The sequence below is a fragment of the Neomonachus schauinslandi genome, chromosome X, assembly GCF_002201575.2.
Source record: "Neomonachus schauinslandi chromosome X, ASM220157v2, whole genome shotgun sequence".
NCBI classification, from domain to species: Eukaryota; Metazoa; Chordata; class Mammalia; order Carnivora; family Phocidae; genus Neomonachus; species Neomonachus schauinslandi.
In genome coordinates this window covers 72,447,692-72,465,206 of record NC_058419.1, presented here as the reverse complement: position 1 = coordinate 72,465,206, position 17,515 = coordinate 72,447,692, and the positions used below count along the sequence as shown (strand labels likewise).

Sequence of the window (17,515 nt, the reverse complement as noted above, 5' to 3'; positions counted from 1 at the left end):
GACAAAACACAAGCAATAGCTTTGGTAATAATGCCAGACATGGGTCAGGGCAAAACAGCTTGCTGCAAAGGAAATCTATATAATGGGCTTTGCCCAGGAAACATGCCAATTATTCTCATATTACCAGGGAAGCAGAAGCTGATTAAAGGCACAGGGGTAAGAGAGAAGCAAAGGATTGGTCCTAAATACCATGGCACACCTAATATTTATGAGCTCCTTTGAATAGGGGCTGTCAAACACATGGCTTGAAGGAGGGGTCCAAAGACTTTAAATCACAATTTGCAGGGCAGCAGGTAAGTCATCAGAGCAGAAAGAGGTGGCTAGGCATAAAAACAAGGCACAGAAAGGCAAGGTTTCTGAGAGGGCTTCCTAGGATCCAGAAGGTAGGAGATGGCATCTGGCAATGGGCAACAGTGAGAAGACTGAATAGTAAGAGTTTAACAGATAGTGAGATATATAAGAAAATGGTGTTAGCAGGGCAGGCTCAAGGAGCAGAAGAGGACTGAGTGCAAAGCCACGCCAGAGCTGGGACACACATCAGGGAGAATCAGGTACCTACCATGGCAAGAGACTATACAAGAAAGCCAGAGACACAGACTTCCCAAACCCACCCTGTAAGGCGTAACTACTGACCCCATTCTACAGAGAATACATTAGAATAAGAATAAAATCTGAAGCCCTTGAGAGCCAGAAAATCCGGGTTTGGACCCCAATTTGCCACACATTAGCTGAATAACTGAGCAAATCACTTAACTTCTCTGAATTTCAACTTCCTCATCCGTAATACTGGGAGACCATTAGTTGCCCTTGGTCACTTCACCTGTATAAAGAGGAACACTAATAATACCCTGCCTGATTAGCTCTTAGGGTTGGTGTAAAGATCAAATTAAAATGGTAGGTAAAACAGGCGAACTGAAAAATACTAAGACAGATGTTTTACTTCCATTATTTTTATGACGTATTATTATGTATGATATCAGTGCAAACACACAACTCCATCTAAGGATGAAACTGGTTTCAAACAAGATATGCATTAGCCCTAAAAGTCAACATTCACATAACTTGGACTAAATAATGTCTGCACCACCAATGAAACCTCTAGAATAGAAAACTAAGTGGCCTATTAAAATACCCACCTATTTTACTTCCTTATTAGCTAATGTACTATTTTAAGCTTCATTTTACATCCCAAATCTGTAATGAACGTTGCCCAGGGCCAACCCCCTCATCACCCATCATCAATATGAAGCTTCTTCAATTCTTTTTCACCACCTCCATTGGCTTCGGAGAATTCTCCTTTAAAGACCTCTACACTGGTCTGGACTGTCTTCTTCACAGCAGCCTTCCCAGAATAGCACACAGTAGGTTGATGATGCCAGAAACTCTACCACGAGCTCCGGGCTATCCTCCCTGCCAGCTACCCACTTCTTTTTTTTTTTTTTTTAGATTTTTATTATTTATTTATTTGACAGAGACAGAGATAGCGAGAGCAGGAGCACAAGCAAGCAGGAGTGGGAGAGGGAGAAGCAGGCTTCCCGCCGAGCAGGGAGCCTGATGTGGGACTTGATCCCAGGACCTTGGGATCATGACCTGAGCCGAAGGCAGACGCTTAACGACTGAGCCACCCAGGCGTCCCAGCTACCCACTTCTTTACTGCTGTTCTCCAGCTTTCAAACCTTTCTTAATGGCCACTTCCCCTATACACGCATACTGGTGGCTACTCCTGTTTCTCTACAGAAGGCGACATATCTCTTCTTCATATCTGTTCTTTCTAAACTATCTGTTCCTCTGAATAGCACTTATATTCTCTTTCATCGTTAAAGGGAAAAAAAGCAATGTGGAACAGCAGAAAGATTACTCAGAAAATCTAAGGCTTAGTCCTACTACTGACTAGCAGTGGGAAAGTACTTAAGGTCTCTAAGCCTTAGTTTCCTCATCTCTAAAATGGAGAGAACATTTTCCTTCCCAGATTAAGTTACATAACGTATGTGAAAGTGCCTTGTATACCATAAAGTGCTTTGCAAATGTTAATTTATACCCATATCTATATCCACAGTTTATGCCTATATCTATATCCACATCCAGGTAATTGGTCAACCCGAGTAAGATCACATTCACAGATCCCAGCCTTGCTGTTGCCCAGCACAAACTTCACCATACCTGAAACACAACTCAATTTGTATTAGAATTACTTCTTCCTCATGCATAATTGGATTCTCTAAATTCCACATATCTGGAGGGGAATTCTATTATAAAAGATCGTTCTCTTGATCTGCTTCATCAAGCTAGGCAAGAGCCAACTAGAAAAAGTACAGCAGTAACTTCAGCCTTCCTGAACCTTCCTTCCCCTACTCCATTCCCGCAGGTCTGTGAAATGCATGGCTGTCTTTAGGCCAACACTGGAGGTGCATTCTTGGCAAGAGGCAGTAAAGAGAAAAGAAGTCTTTTCTTTCACAATCTGAAAGTGATTCTGAAAAAAATCATAGGCTCAGCAGAGGCTGTGAAGAGTAGAGTGTTTTGTGAGGCACAGTGATATTGCACAGAGCCCAGGAGAGGGGACTGGTTACTGGGTTCCAGTACTGACTCTCTGACTAACTGGCTCCATGATCTTGGACAAGGAACATCCCCTCTTAAGTTTGCTTCTTCATCTGAAATATGAAAGAGTTAAATGTTCTCTGAAGGGCCCTTGCAACTCTATGCGTCCATTTCCAGCAAGATTGGGCCCATTAGTCAAAAAGAAAAGGAAATAAACAGCAACTGCTTTTCACAAAGGAAAAGCAAACAGAATGCCAAGAAGCCCCAGCTTTCCCTCCCCTTCCTTTCTGCTAGTGCAGCCATACAATCCCTGGCTGAGCTGTTACCCAATTAGCACACTGATAACCTTTTGCTTTCCTATTTAGTGCCATAACAGAATAATCATTCCCATAAACCCTGAAACACTGGGCATGGTCGGGGATTCTAGAAGAGAGATCTCTCCAGACAAACCAGACATGGAGAGCTATCAATATTTACCATGTTCAGAGCAAGAGAAATTCAGCATGGTGACAATGGTGACAAGGACATTCTCTCTACAACTCCCTTTGGAGTTATTCTCCTGCTCTAGACAAAAGTTGTAAGGGGCAGCTATAAAACACCTTGATGGCTTGTTACTCACCACCCTCCCTCCACCTAATGAATTCAGGACGGATGAATTCAGGATTAGTCCCCAGCTGTCAACTGCCACATGCAAAATACATATTTTTCCAATCACATGGAAAGGCTTTTCCACGACAGCCTGGCTCTGGAAAGAGAGTTGGAAGCTGAAATGTGGCCCTCCTATTTCTGGGAAGTCCTTAATGAAAACCTTTTGCAAAGAACTGCCTTTAAGCTCCTAATATGGTACTATAGTGTGGGGCCTACTGCTTGTCACTTAGAGGAGAAATTTCATGCTGCCTTACGATAAAAATAATGGGGGGGAGGACTTTGTCACCCTTTAGTAATGCCACACATTTCCCAATTAGACACTACCCACTACAAGAAAAGCAGCTGCTTTTGCCAAAAGACATCAACAAATGAGCAGAGAAGAGAGGAGGCCTCTGAACTGCCTAACCAGCTGGTGTAGGCTCTTAGGGAAGGAAACAATGAGGACAGTGTCACACCATCAGAATGTATAGCCGTTCTTCTATGACAAAGGACAGAAAACACAACCAGATCCTAATTAAATTGAGGCTAGACTGCTTAACAGGGAAACCCCTAATCCCAGCCATGATGAGGGGAGGGAATGAAAGGAAACTTACTACTGGTCCAGTTCTTTACTGCCAACTGGGTCATTTCAAACGAAAGTACCCCCAGTCCCGATAAAAAATATCCAGGCAGTTTTAATGCAAGATACCTGCTTTAGAGTACAGTATAAAAAGAACCTTAGAATTAAAAACCAGGAAATCTGATTCTGGTCCCAATCTGGATGCCAGCTCTAGGTCCCTGAAGGAGTCAGTTCTCTCTCTTGGCTTCCTTTTCCCTAGACATAAACTCAACAGAGTGGATGTAAAGTTTCCTAAACAACCTTCCAGGTCTGTTATTCTATAAGAACCAAAGGAAAAAGTAGGACTATAAGCCAAGCACCTCTGTTTCACATGCACAATATGAAAAAAAAAAATGGCTTTAAGATATAACTCACATATCACAAAATTCACTCATTAAAATGTACAATTAAGTGGGTTTTAGTATAGTCACAGAGTTGTACAACTATCATCACAATCTAATTTTAGAAGATTTTCACAACCCCAAAGAGAAATCCTTCGCCTATTAACAGTCATAATACATCACGACCCTCTCCCCCAGCCCTAAACAACCACTAACCTGATATACCTAGTTTTAATGTTTTTAACATAATAAGGTTTTTAAAATATCTGTATCATATGGGGGCACCAGGGTGGCTCAGTCGGTTAAGTGTCTGCCTTCAGCTCAGGTCATGACCTCAGGTTCCTGGGATGGAGGCCTGCATCATGGCTCCCTGCTCAGTGGGGAGTCTGCTTCTCCCTCTCCCACTGCCCCTCCCCCAGTTCGTGCTCGAGCATGCTCTCTCTCTAATAAATAAAAATCTTTAAAAAAAATATATCTGTATCTATTATATGTTTTCTTCTCTTATTTCAATTATGTGGTGCATTATTACATTGATCGATTTTCAGATGTTAAACTAACTTCGGATTCGTGAAATAAATTCCACTTGATTATGGTCTATAGTTTTATTTTCTTGTGCTGTCTAGTTTTGCTATCAGGCTACTACTGGCCTCAGAGAATATGTTAAGAAGTGTTCTCTCTCTCGTTTGCAAAGGATGGGTATTAATTTTTATTTAAATGTTTGGAAGAATTCACCAATGAAACCAGCTAGGCCTGGGCTTTTCTTTGTGGGTAGTATTTTGATTACTAATTCAATATCTTTACTTGTTATAAGTCTATACAGATTCTCCATTTTTTGTGGAGTCAATTTTGGTAGTCTGTGTCTTCCTAGAAATTTGACCATCTCATCTAAATTACATAATTTATTGGCATTAAGTTATTCATAGTATTCCCTTTCTTTTTTTTGTTTTTAATTTTTGTAGGGTTGGTAGTGTCCCCTCCTTCATTCCTGCTTTTAATAATTCAATCTTTTCTCTTTTCTCTTTGCCAGTCTAGCTAATGATTTCTCAATGTTGTTGGTCTTTTTAAAAACCAACTTTTGATTTTTTTAAATTTTCTCTATGGCTCTCCTATTCCTTATTTCATTTAATTCCACTTTATATTTATCTCTTCTTGCCTTCTACTTTCTTTTGGATTAGTTTGTTCTTTTTCTAGTATCTTGATGTGGAAGGTTAGATTACTGAATTGTGATCTTCCTTCTTTTCTGATGTAGGTGTTTAAAGCTATAAATTTTCCTCTAAGCACTGCTTTTCCTGCATCCCATAATTTCTGGCATTTTTCATTTTTATTCATTCCAAAGTATTTGCTAATTGCCCTTATGATTTCTTTGGCCCAAAAGATACTTAGGAGTCTGATAACTAATTTCCACATATTTGTGAACTGCCTAAATATCCTTTTGTTATTGATTTGTAATTTCATTCCACGGTAGCTAGAGAATATGATTCATGTGAATAAATACATGTTTTGTGGCCTAGCAGAAGGTCTATCCTGAAAAATGTTCCATGTGCACTTGAGAAGAATGTGTATCTGCTGTTGTCATGTAGAGTGTTCTACAAATACCTGTAAGAGGTCTAGTTGGTTTATAGTAGTGTTCAAGTCTTCTATTACTTGCTGATCTCTGTCTAGTTAATCTATCCCTTATTGAAAGTGGAATACTGAAGTCTCCAACTACTATTTTTAGAGTATCTATTTCTCCCTTCAATTCTGTCACTTCCGCTTCATGTATTATGAGGCTCTGTTGTTAGGTGCATATGTTTATAATTTTATATCTTCCTGATACATGGACTGTGTTTACCATTATAAAATATTTTTCTTTGAATGTCAAAAATATTTTGTCTTAAAATCTATGTTGTCTGGGGGCACCTGGGTAGCTCAGTCAGTTAGGCATCTGACTCTTGGTTTTAGCTCAGGTCATGATCTCAAGGGTCATGAGATTGGGCCCTGCTTCGGGCTCCACACTCAGCACAGAATCTGCTTGTCCCTCTCCCTCTGCTGCTCTCTCTGCTCGCTCTCAGATAAATAAACAAAATCTTTTTTAAAAAAATCTACATTGGGGCGCCTGGGTGGCTCAGTCATTAAGCATCTGCCTTCCACTCGGGTCATGATCCCAGGGTCCTGGGATCGAGCCCCGCACCAGGCTCCCTGCTCCGTGGGAAGCCTGCTTCTCTCCCTCTCCCACTCCCCCTGCTTGTGTTCCCTCTCTCACTGTGTCTCTCTCTGTCAAATAAATAAATAAAATCTTTAAAAAAAAATAAAAAATAAAAAAATCTACATTGTCTGATATTAGTATAGCCACCACAACTCTCTTTGGTTACTGTTTGCTTGGCATATTTTTCCATCCTTTTATTCTCAACCGTTTGTGTCTCTGAATCCAAAATGTGTCTCTTAAAGACAGTATATATTTTAATCAATTTATCCATTTTGCTAATTCCTGCCTTTCTACTGCAGTGTGTATTCCATTCACACCTGATATAATTACAGATAGGCAGGATTTATGTCTATCATTTATTTTTGATATATCTTAATCTTGTTTCCTCTATTCCTCCATCACTACCTTCTTCTGTGTTAAATATTGTCTAGTGTACTATTTTAAATCCCTTGTTTCTCTCACTATATATTTTTTAGTTGTTTTATTAGTGGCTGACCTCGGGATTACAATTACCGTCTTAATTTAAGACAATCTGGTTCAGATTAATTTTAACTTAATTTAGAAAGCATACAGAAACAATGGTGCCAGTATAATTGTTTCCTCTCCCCTGCTTTGTGCTGTATTGTCATATGTATGGCATCTTTATATATCATAAGCTCATCAACATAGCTTTGTAAATATTGCATTATGCAGCTGTCATTTAAATCGGGTAGGGAAAAGAAGAATTACTAAAAGACAGTTATACTGTCTTTATGTCTTCATATATAGTTACATTTACTTGTACTCTTCATATTTTGTACAGATTTGAGTTACCATTCATCATTCTTTCATTTCATCCTGAAGGATTCCCATTAGTATTTCTTATAGGGCAGGTCTGCTAGTGACAAATTCTCAGTTTTTGGTTCTGTTTACCTGAGAATGTCTTAATTTCTCCTTTGTTTTTGAAGGAGGAAGGATGGTTTTCATGAATACAGAATTCTTGGTTGTCATTATTTTTCTTTCAGCACTTTGAATTTCAGCAGCACTGCCTCCTGGTCTCCATGGTTCTTGATAAGTTACCTTTAATCTTTTAAGGATCCCATTTACCTGGTGAGTTACTTCTCTCTTGCTTCTTTCAAGATTCTCTCTGTCTTTGGTTTTTAACTGTTTAACTATAACCTATCTAGGTATGGCTCTCCTTTAGTTTCTCCTATGTGGAGCTTTTTGAGCTTCCTGAACCTGGAGATTAGTGTTGTTCATCAAATTTGGGAAATTTTAGGCCATTATTTTTTCAAATATTCTTTCTGCTCCTTTCAATCTATCTTCTCCTGGGACTTCCATTATGCATATCTTATATACCTGATGGTGTCCCACAGTTTCTGGGGCTCTGTTCATTTTTCTTCATTTTTTTTTTCTTTCTTTTGCTCAAACTAGATAATCTCAATCTTCAAGTTCCTTACTCTTCCTTCTGCTAGCTCAATTCTGCTACTGAACTTCTCTAGTGAATTTTTCATTTCAGCTATTTTACTTTTCAACTCCAGAATTTCTCTTGTTCTTCTTTATAATATTTATTTGTTTGTAGTGTCTCTTTGTTGATACATTGTTCTCATGAATTCCTTTAAATCTTTAGACATGGTTTCCTTTATTTCTTTGATTATATTTATATTAGCTGATTTAAATTTTTTGTCTAAATTCCAACATTTAGGCCACATCAGGGACAGTCTCTACTGACTGCTTTTTTTCCTACATAGAGGTCATATTTTTTTGGTATGCCTGGTTATTTTTTTTGAAAATTGGGCATTTTAAACAATATAATGTGGGGGCGCCTGGGTGGCTCAGTCATTAAGCATCTGCCTTCAGCTCAGGTCATGATCCCGGAGTCCTGGGATCAAGCCCCGCATCGGGCTCCCTGCTCTGCGGGAAGCCTGCTTCTCCCTCTCCCACTCCCCCTGCCTGTGTTCCATCTCTCTCTGTCAAATGAATAAATAAAATCTTAAAAAAAAAAAAAAAACAATATAATGTGGTACCTCTGGAAATCAGATCCTGACCCCCACCCAGGTCTTGTTGCTATTGTTGTTGTTGTTGTTGCTTTGTTTAGTGTCTTTCTTGGACTATTTCTGTAATGTTTGTATTCCTTGTATTCCTTGCCACTGACATCTCTGCTTGGTTAGCTTAGTGGCCAGCTAGTGACTTTTCAGAGACCTTCTTAAATGTCTTGAACCATTAAGACTGCCACCTTTTGCCAAGGGGTTCTGTGTGTATGTTGGGACATTCCCTCAACACTCAGCCAGGTACTTCACAACTCTGCCTCAAGTTCGGACATAGGGGAGAAATTAGAGCCCTCTGAGGTCTTTTCTAGGCACATGCATAGTCCTGGGCATGCACGTGGCCTTCTAGATCTCCAAGAATATGTCAGAGCTTTCCAAAGCCCCCAGTGGGTATCTCATTCCCTATTTCTTCCTTTCATATTTTTGGCCAGGCTCTTGCTTGCCCTACTGGTATTGCAGTCTCATGCAGCTGTAATGTTAAACACCCTAGGGATAGAACTTTTCTCACTGAGCTAGCCCTAAGTCAGGTGAAGTAAAGAGAAGTCCTATAAATGGGCTTTTCTAGGTAGCTTTGAGACAGGTTAAATAGCGACAAGACTCTGGGTATGTGAGTTCTTGAGGAGCTACAAACCCAGTCTTCCCCCTCAGATGCTAAAAGGGCTGGTTTCCACAGCTAATGTGGTTATGAGGCTGTTGGTTTTCAAGGTTACCCCAAAACTATGGAGAAGGGAAAATGAGGCAGGTTAAGTTAAAATGCCACAAACCCTGCTGCTACAAAGGTTCAACATCTTTTCATCAGTAAACACTCTAGATTGTTGCAAGCCTTTTGGTTAATTTCCAGAGTTCTGAAAAAATTAATTTTGATAATTTTTGCCAGTGTCCTTTTTGCTTTTACAGAGTTGATTTTCTGAGGTATTTAATCTACCATTCCCTCCAAACACAATTTTAAAGAAATCTTGCCCCAGTGTGGCTGGAAATTTGCCTACAATGAAACACACTCCTGAGGAAACAGAAGTTAAAAGAAGCAATGGGGTAAACTCTTTTTAAAGAATAAACAAACAGCTACCCATTGTTGCTGCTAGGGTGGAGAACTGGGGAACTGGGACATAAGAGGAGGCAGAAGGTTTAGCCTTTTGTACCTTTTGAACTTTGTACCACGCTCATGTGTTACCAATCAAAAAAAAAAAAAAAACTGTAATATACTTATAAAAGGAGATAGTAGGTACTTTAGATTTTCGCTGAAGACCCCATGAAATGTACTACACCCTGTCTGTTTCTGAGAAAATTTCCACTCATTTGAAGTATCTATTAACTACCATTAGCCAGGACCATTAACTACCAAGGGAAGGGTAGTAAGACAGGTAGCTTTGACTTACGAACTCTTCCTTTTTCAGTTCATTCTTTTTCCTATGGACAGTTACATCCCCATAGTCTAACTCCCTTTTCTCCCCCACAAAGATCCTCCTTGTGACATGTGATAGAATATACATCATACCCTGAACTTTTCACTGCTATGCTTACAATTGTAATTAAATTATTTAAATGAGCAATCAGATGTTTTATGTATGCTCCAAGAGGGAGAGCCCATAGCAGCCTTATTCACCATTATTCCCCCAATTTCCAGGATAGTACCTGACACATATAAGTGCTTAGCAAATCCATGTTGAATTAAATTGAAATGCCTTTACATTGTGCAAGGCTTTAGCACTTGATGCAAGTCCAATAAAGCATCATGTGGGCTCTCTACCCCACTAGCAAAAAAAATCAGCTCAAGATTTCCAGGGTACTCCCCTGGAAAACCATATTTCCTTCTAGATCTTCATGGGCTTTAGAAAATTCCTATAGTAAATGATTAGAGAAACAGATACCAGAATAAACAAGACTGTGGCTATGCTTTAACAAGTGAGGCTATAAAAATTAAGCTGAAAAGTAACTTCCCTTCATCACTATTAACTCTGAAAAACTTCTCTTAACAAGCAGGTTAAGCCACAACATTCCCTACCCCATCCCAACACCATCCCCCATTCCCCCCAACAAAAAACTTCTTATAAATGGTCATACTGAAAGGCTGGTTTGGTTCCCTTTTCCTCCCAAGTCCCTACAGCACTACTAGTGCAACTACTTTAGACTTTGGAATCTGGTTTCCTGAGGGCCTTCAATGAACATGGCAGTAATGCCTCCACCAAATTCCATTCGACACCGGTTAACACTTACTAACAACTGTACCATATGACATACTCATTACATTGGTCTGACTTAAGAGAATATCTAAAATAACCCCATGTGTTCTAAGGCACTAATTAAATATCACCAAGATAATGACAGGATATCTGCTGAGAATGTATATTACATCACCAACTCCTCCCTGCACACCATGACACTATACCTACCCCAAAGGAATTAAAAGCTTTGGGTTCTCTCACTAGAGAGCTATTCGGGACAGAATGAAAGGCCATCAGGGTGACACCTTTCAGGAAGCATTCATCAAGAAGATAATCAGATAAGTTAGCACGAGTCAAGTCATCTACTTATGCTGGACATATCAGTTTGATTTTCCCCTTGCCTACTCTTCCAGAGTAAAGGTGAATTGGCTCTAAAGTTTATAACAGAATCAATTTAGGCTGCTTGACTATGAGCAAGACAGGTGCAGCCCAGAAAACAGAGAATGATAAAGCCAGGAGGAATGCTAAGGCTTACTGACCAAAACTCTAATTTTACAAATGGGAAAACTCGGGCTCACAAAGCTAAAGACTTATTCAATGTCATACAGCAAGCTAGTGACAGGAGTTGGAACTAGCAACCAGGTTCTCTCTGTGTCAAGCTAGAGATGGCTCCCCATTGATATTCAAGATCAAATTTGCCTCACAGAAGGAATCAATCCGTCCTTCCAAGAAAGCACTTACCAGACAGGTGCCCCAGTTGCCAAAGCAAGAGGTGAACAGATACCCCAAAAGGTCACCTTAATGTAAACATCTAAAACTCTTGTCTTTAAAAGTACAGAATATAAGAAAGTGGACATTTTTAAAGAATTTAAGACTAGGTTATAAAAGCTATAGAAATTATATGATTTCTATTGTATCAACTTCATGTACATTTTTAGTACAGAATGCATCTTTTATATTTTTATTTTCTTAATGTTTTTAAGTTTATTTATGTAAGTAATCCGTACACCTAACATGGAGCTCGAACTCATGACCCCAAGATCGAGAGCCCCATGCTCTACTCACTAAGCCAGCCAGACACCCCTCTTTTGTATTCTTTTAAAACATAAGTTTTCATTAGTCCCAGACAGCCTATGTATGTGTGACTGTACATGTACATGGGTAGGCTTAGTGATATAATTCTTTTTTTCTGACATCTGCTTTATATATACAAACATACATAATGTATGCTATCCTTGGTTTTTGAAAGACTAAAATTTTTGTTTAAATGTTTCTATTTAACTAAATACTGACATGTACACTACAATAATGTGAAAATTTATGTAGGCATAAAATAAGTTCCTATAATTGGGTTAGTCATTTCTTTCCCAAATGATTAAACCACAATATGCAATACAAAACAAAACAAAACAAAAGCCATGGAATGTTAGAGCTTAAAGTGAGCTTACAGATCTCCTGCCCAGCCCCTACCTTTATAAAGCTGCAGACCTGGGGCCCCAATAAAATGACTTACGAAGGTCACAGATCCCATTAGTAACAGAACCATACCCAGGTATCTAATCGTCATGTCTAGAGATTGTTCCCCATTATACTATCATTCTGTCTCTGCTCATATGGAAACAGTGCCCAGTAGTGCTTCCCCAGAGAAATCTCTATCTGGAGACTATTGCCTTTCATTTCCCTAGCACATAAGCATCCAAGACTCATAGACTAATAGAGTTAGATCATCTAGCTCAGGAGTTGCAACCTGATTAAATATAGGCTCTGAATGTATTTTATTTAGTTGGCACATTAAAAAAAAAAAAAAAGTAAAGGCCATTTGAATGGGGTGAGGCTGCTGTATTTTGTCCCAATCATTCCAGCCCTATTAACCCATTTCCAACAGCTTTATACTTTTCTGTTTTCTCCTTGGCCTCTGACAGCACTTGAGCCTGTGATCCCCGAATCCGGATCAGGCACAATTAACAGCACAGCAAAGGAAACCTAGTTGATGGAAATGTGAAATATGGCATTATACTCTACCATTAGCTATTTTCATTGCCTTACCAATAAAAATCCATTTAGGTTTTTTTAGGTTGACTAGTTATATCAGAGGTCTGCCAACTACTACCAGACAGACAAACCCAACCCGCTGCCTATTTTTGCATGCCTCCCTCCCCTAGCTGAGGTGGGAATGGTTTTTATGTTTTTAAACAGTTGAAAAATTCAAAAGCAGAAGAATATTTTATGACATATGAAAAAATTTTTAAAGATTTTATTTATTTATTTGACAGAGAGAGACACAGCGAGAGAGGGAACACAAGCAGGGGGAGTGGGAGAGGGAGAAGCGGGCTTCCCGCGGAGCAGGGAGCCCGATTCGGGGCTCGATCCCAGGACCCTGGGATCATGACCTGAGCCGAAGGCAGTTGCCACCATGCCTCTCTCCTAACGAAAAACATTTTTAATATTCCCTCTATCTATAAAGAAAAATCTGAAGTATTTAACAGGTCCCTGCACAATTAAGGCCTCAACCTTCCAGTCCAACCACATCTCCCAAAACGTCCTTCCTGCAACCTATCCACTGCAGATGACTTCAATTATCTGCTGTCCCTTTATATCTTCTAAGTCATTCCTACTACATGAAATGCCTCGTCCCGAATACAGTGCAACACAGTAAGGTATAAGCAGGGCCTTTAGAGTCAGGTCTGGGTTCTAATTCAGACTCTCGCCCTTATTTGTTGAGGAAGTTACTTAGCACCTCTGAACTTCAGTTTTCTCATCTATACAATGGGAATAATAATCCTTATCTCATAAGGCTATTACAATATTTTAATGCCTGGCACTGGGAACAGTTAAACAAGCAGTAAGTATGAATTCTGTCAAATTCCAATGCCATTTCCTCCTTTCCTTTTCCTTGCCCTCCCACCAAGAAATGAGCTCTCCTGCTGGTCTCCTGTGCCCTGATATCCACCTGTTTCATTCTTATGGCTCTGATCCATATCTACTGCCTTACAGGATAGTGATCTCTACCCATGTCTTTTCTCTCCTACTAGTCTAGGAACTCTCTGAGGGCAGGATCCATGTATGACTAAGCCTGCCACATCTGTGACAGCCCTGAACACAGTGGCTTGAATATAGTATGTGCACAAGTATTTACTGAATGAATGGTATGTGTTCACTGAACTATATATATCATTTATTAGGTGTATCATGTTGCCTTGTGATATAAGCAGGAGCCACGTCACTTGTTCTGAGTAATTCCTAGCCTGAGTGCTTAGGAAATATTCAAACACCACCAGGGACCAAAACTGCCAACATAAAAACAAAGGACAAACAGAAAAGCGGGCAATATGTTCACCTTTCAGAGTCATGGTGTTTTTATTTTCCACTAGTTTAAGTTATAATCATCATCTTGTACCCCAACGATTATAAATAAATCACATTTAAAGGGGGGAAATCAACCACTTCCCCAAGGGAGACATGTTGAGTATTGTTCATAACATCAATTACCTGTGAGTACAGATGTAAGTAAATCTAAATATTCAAAAGGGACCTATGTTTAATGACTAAATCATGACACGAAGTTGTGACTTAAACCTTATCTGGAGCTCTGTACAAAATCAGACACAAGTAGAATAAATGTAGAAATCCAGTTCCACCTAGGCTAGCAACTTTAACAAAAACTGCAGCTAGTTTTTGCAGCACAATGCACCAAGTTTCATTGGTTCCTAGAAACACTAGCCATTTGATTTGCTAGTCAATTTAGTGAGTTAAATGGAAAGGTGTCAATCATTCTTTCTGACGTTAATGCCAGGCTCCAAATGCCAAAATGAATTCCCACACGTGAATACAAAATTAATCGCTGAGACATGCCAATGTAGGGAGTGACATTTTCCAATAAGATGACAGCAAAAAATATGTTTCCAACTACTTCTGCTTATTCATTTCCCTTCAGAAACCTACTGAAAAATACACACTCACCAGCAGCTACATTATTAGCCTAAAAACATATTATCAACAACTTTCTATGTTTAGCTGTTTCCATTCAAAAAGCACTTTCATAATCCATTAACTCCTTTGAGTCTCACAACAACCCTGTGAGATGGGTATAATCACCCCTATTTAACAGATGAAGTCAGCAATCTGTGCCATCTTATTCCAAGATAGCGAAGCCACGTCTTCTAACTCCAGTTCCAGGGTTCTCTTTTCCTGTTTCCTCCACACAAAACAAAAGCATACCTTTGTTTTGCTTCCCCACTTATTCTCAAAAAGCTAGCACAGTGTGAGGAAGTAGAGTGGGAGTATAAACATTACTGTGGTCAAGACAGTGGGAAACATCCCGCCTTTGCCTCTACCTAATCATGTTTTTAGAATCATGCAACTTAAAGGAAAAGAAATGGAGTGTGGGTTAGCTGCTGGGTTTTATTTCCTCCCTGCCCTATTTTGGCTTTCTATGTATATTCGGAAACAGAAAACCACCCTGAATATCAAGAAACACCATGGGCCAAACTATTTCTTGGATCTTCCACCCATCTGCAAAGGTTTAGGCCTGCATAACTGTTGACTCTTACCAGTCTCAGTCTCAGAGAAGAAGGAAAGAGTATAAGAACCACTACTTGCCCCTAGCATACAAAAATCTGCCCTTCCTCAAACGTTAATGTTAATCTTAATCTCTCTGTAGCTGGTCACTTTTTAGCACAAACAATTTCAGCTTACCATACACTTCACAAAACCATTCCCTTCCTGGGGCTTATGATGAGCTACATTTGACTGTAGATACTACACCAAGCAGTTTATCATGAGTAAAAATTTTTAAAAATCCGAACATTCTCCCCTTTTCCTTTCAATGAACCCTCAATCTCTCTAACTACTTTTGTGGCATAACTTGCATATCTTTAACCCCTCAATGAGTTCTATTAAGTGGCAACACACCCCAAAGCCTAGCCTATACGTCTCTAAGGATCAGCATTTCAAATACCCCATCTTGAAGGTGCTGCCAAGAGTGTGCTCTTGTTTCGACCACAATACGACAAAAAAATTAAATAATCAAACTCAATCAAATGACCAGCAGGAACTTGGGCAACTGATATACTCTCACCAAAGTGGGCAGACAACACTGGCAGTGAAAGCACAGATTCCCAGGAGCAAAAGAGCTGCACACAAATACCAGCTGGTAGCTGTTACCACTGCACTCCCAAGCCTTTCTCCCTGCTCTTCATCGGCTCCATCTGCCTTGAGAAGGTCCCCACACTGGACTCTGGACACAGTTTTTCAGGGATAAGCCCATTCAGAACAAAGTTATAAGCAGACAGGACATACTTACCAGTGACTCTGACCAGTGACTTCATTTTTTGCAACGACTTTTCAGCCAAGAAGAGAAAAACCTATCACTCCACCCAATCGCTATCCTCCATTCTTCTGGGTATATGTACTTTGGCACAATGGGCTGGCTTGCCTGCACTCTTGTTGGGAATATTTATTATTCTTTCTCTTACTCCAAGCCTTCTGCCAACTAGCAGAAATAAAAACTCCACACAGTGGGGAAGGCGGGTAGGGTCCCACAGCTGTCAGCTGTGACCACTGGGAAAGCCAAGCTAGATGAGGTTCCTTCAGACCAGTGGCCCTTAACCCTGGCCCTGAAGTATGCTCCCTGGGGGCTGGGCTCCTTATGCCAGGTACCAGGCAGGTCTCAGTTTCACCCCCAAGCAGAATTCAGAGGCACGTGAGGCCATCCAATAATTCTGGGCTTAGACTGACTCTGACCAAAACCATAGCTCAGGACCTTAAAGGAAAAAAGTCACTGGGGCAAAGGTGCTTTCCTTAGAAAACAGGTTGATACAGGTAATTTTTTTTTTTTTTAACTGCCCCCACCTCATCCGTTAGCAACCAGAAGCCAGGACAAAACCATTACTCCAGCTGCCGGCTTCAAACCTCTCTTCTTTAGGAGGTGCTAGGGCATAGGGCAGTTCCTTGGTCAGCTTGAATGTCTCCTTACCCAAGACATGAGTACTAAACATGAGCAACAGTACAGGCAAATTATCCCTTCCGAACACCAATCTGCCAAGTAAGGATTGTCGGAGAGCAAGAGGGTCCTTGGCACAGGTACAGATCAAGTCTTACAAAGTCAAGGCCACCAAAGTTCTAGTTACAACCACCACCTTACACTTCAACTGACCCCGCTTCCTAAGTCTTCAGAAACCCACTCGCCCCAGAGAACTGGATTGGGAAGCACCGTGAATCCTCCCTTCCCCCTGCGGTGTGGAAGAGCTTAAAGGCCAGAGCCACTAGCTCAGGGAAACAGCTCATCCATCGAAACCTTCCACTTACTTCTCATTGCGCTGATAAGCGCGTTGCCATCCTTGATGACGTCCTTAATGAATTTATTGGTTCTCTCCAGCTCCTGCTCGTAACACTTGAGCCTCTCGCGGAAATCGGGGCTGTCCAGGTAGCAGTCGCTGAACTCCAGCGGGGGATGCCCCATGGTTCTGATGGCGAGGGCTGAAAGGAGAGAGGAAAGACACAAAGACCAAGAGCATCAGCGGCACAGTAGGGGGGAGCAGATGGGAGGAACTGAGCGCGGGACCCGCCTGGGAAACTCGTAGCCTCCCTCCCTTTGGAGGACAGGTACCTGTTCAGTGGAGATTCCTGGGTAAAGCTGGCTGGTCTGTGCCAGAAGCGGGCGGCCGGCAATTGCTTCAGATGACACAGAAAGCTAACTAATGCAGTCCGACCCCGGAGGGGTTCTGCCTAGCAAGCAGCATGCCCCCAAGGCATTGCCTCCCCCGACAGGCAGCCCAGCCTGCCTCCGGAGACCAGAGGGAGTCCTTCCTGAGCAACTGCAAACGTGACACTTCGGCCCGCCCAGGGTGGAGGCTGGGGTGGGCGCTGGGACTGGAAGCCTGCTCTCCTCGCTCCTCGTTCCCGAGCTAGCTGAAGATTTCCTTTGCCGAACTCCGCGGGCAACCCTGATTGCACTATCCCCTCCCCCTTCTTAAAGCCAGAGCTGCCGCCCCGCCCCAGCGAACCTTTGTGCCGAGCCC

The 17,515-nt window shown here is 41.0% G+C and overlaps 1 protein-coding gene across 1 annotated transcript in view; it reads right to left on the bottom strand.

Annotated features, from left to right (window-relative positions):
• The window catches only part of OPHN1 (oligophrenin 1), a 463,303-nt gene extending 446,347 nt beyond the window's left edge, over positions 1 to 16,956 (bottom strand). Inside the window, exon 1 of the mRNA XM_021679709.2 lies at positions 16,803 to 16,956. Coding sequence (XP_021535384.1) covers positions 16,803 to 16,956 — 154 coding nt within the window. The remainder of the gene's footprint in view (positions 1 to 16,802) is intronic.
• Positions 16,957 to 17,515: the final 559 nt, after the last annotated feature.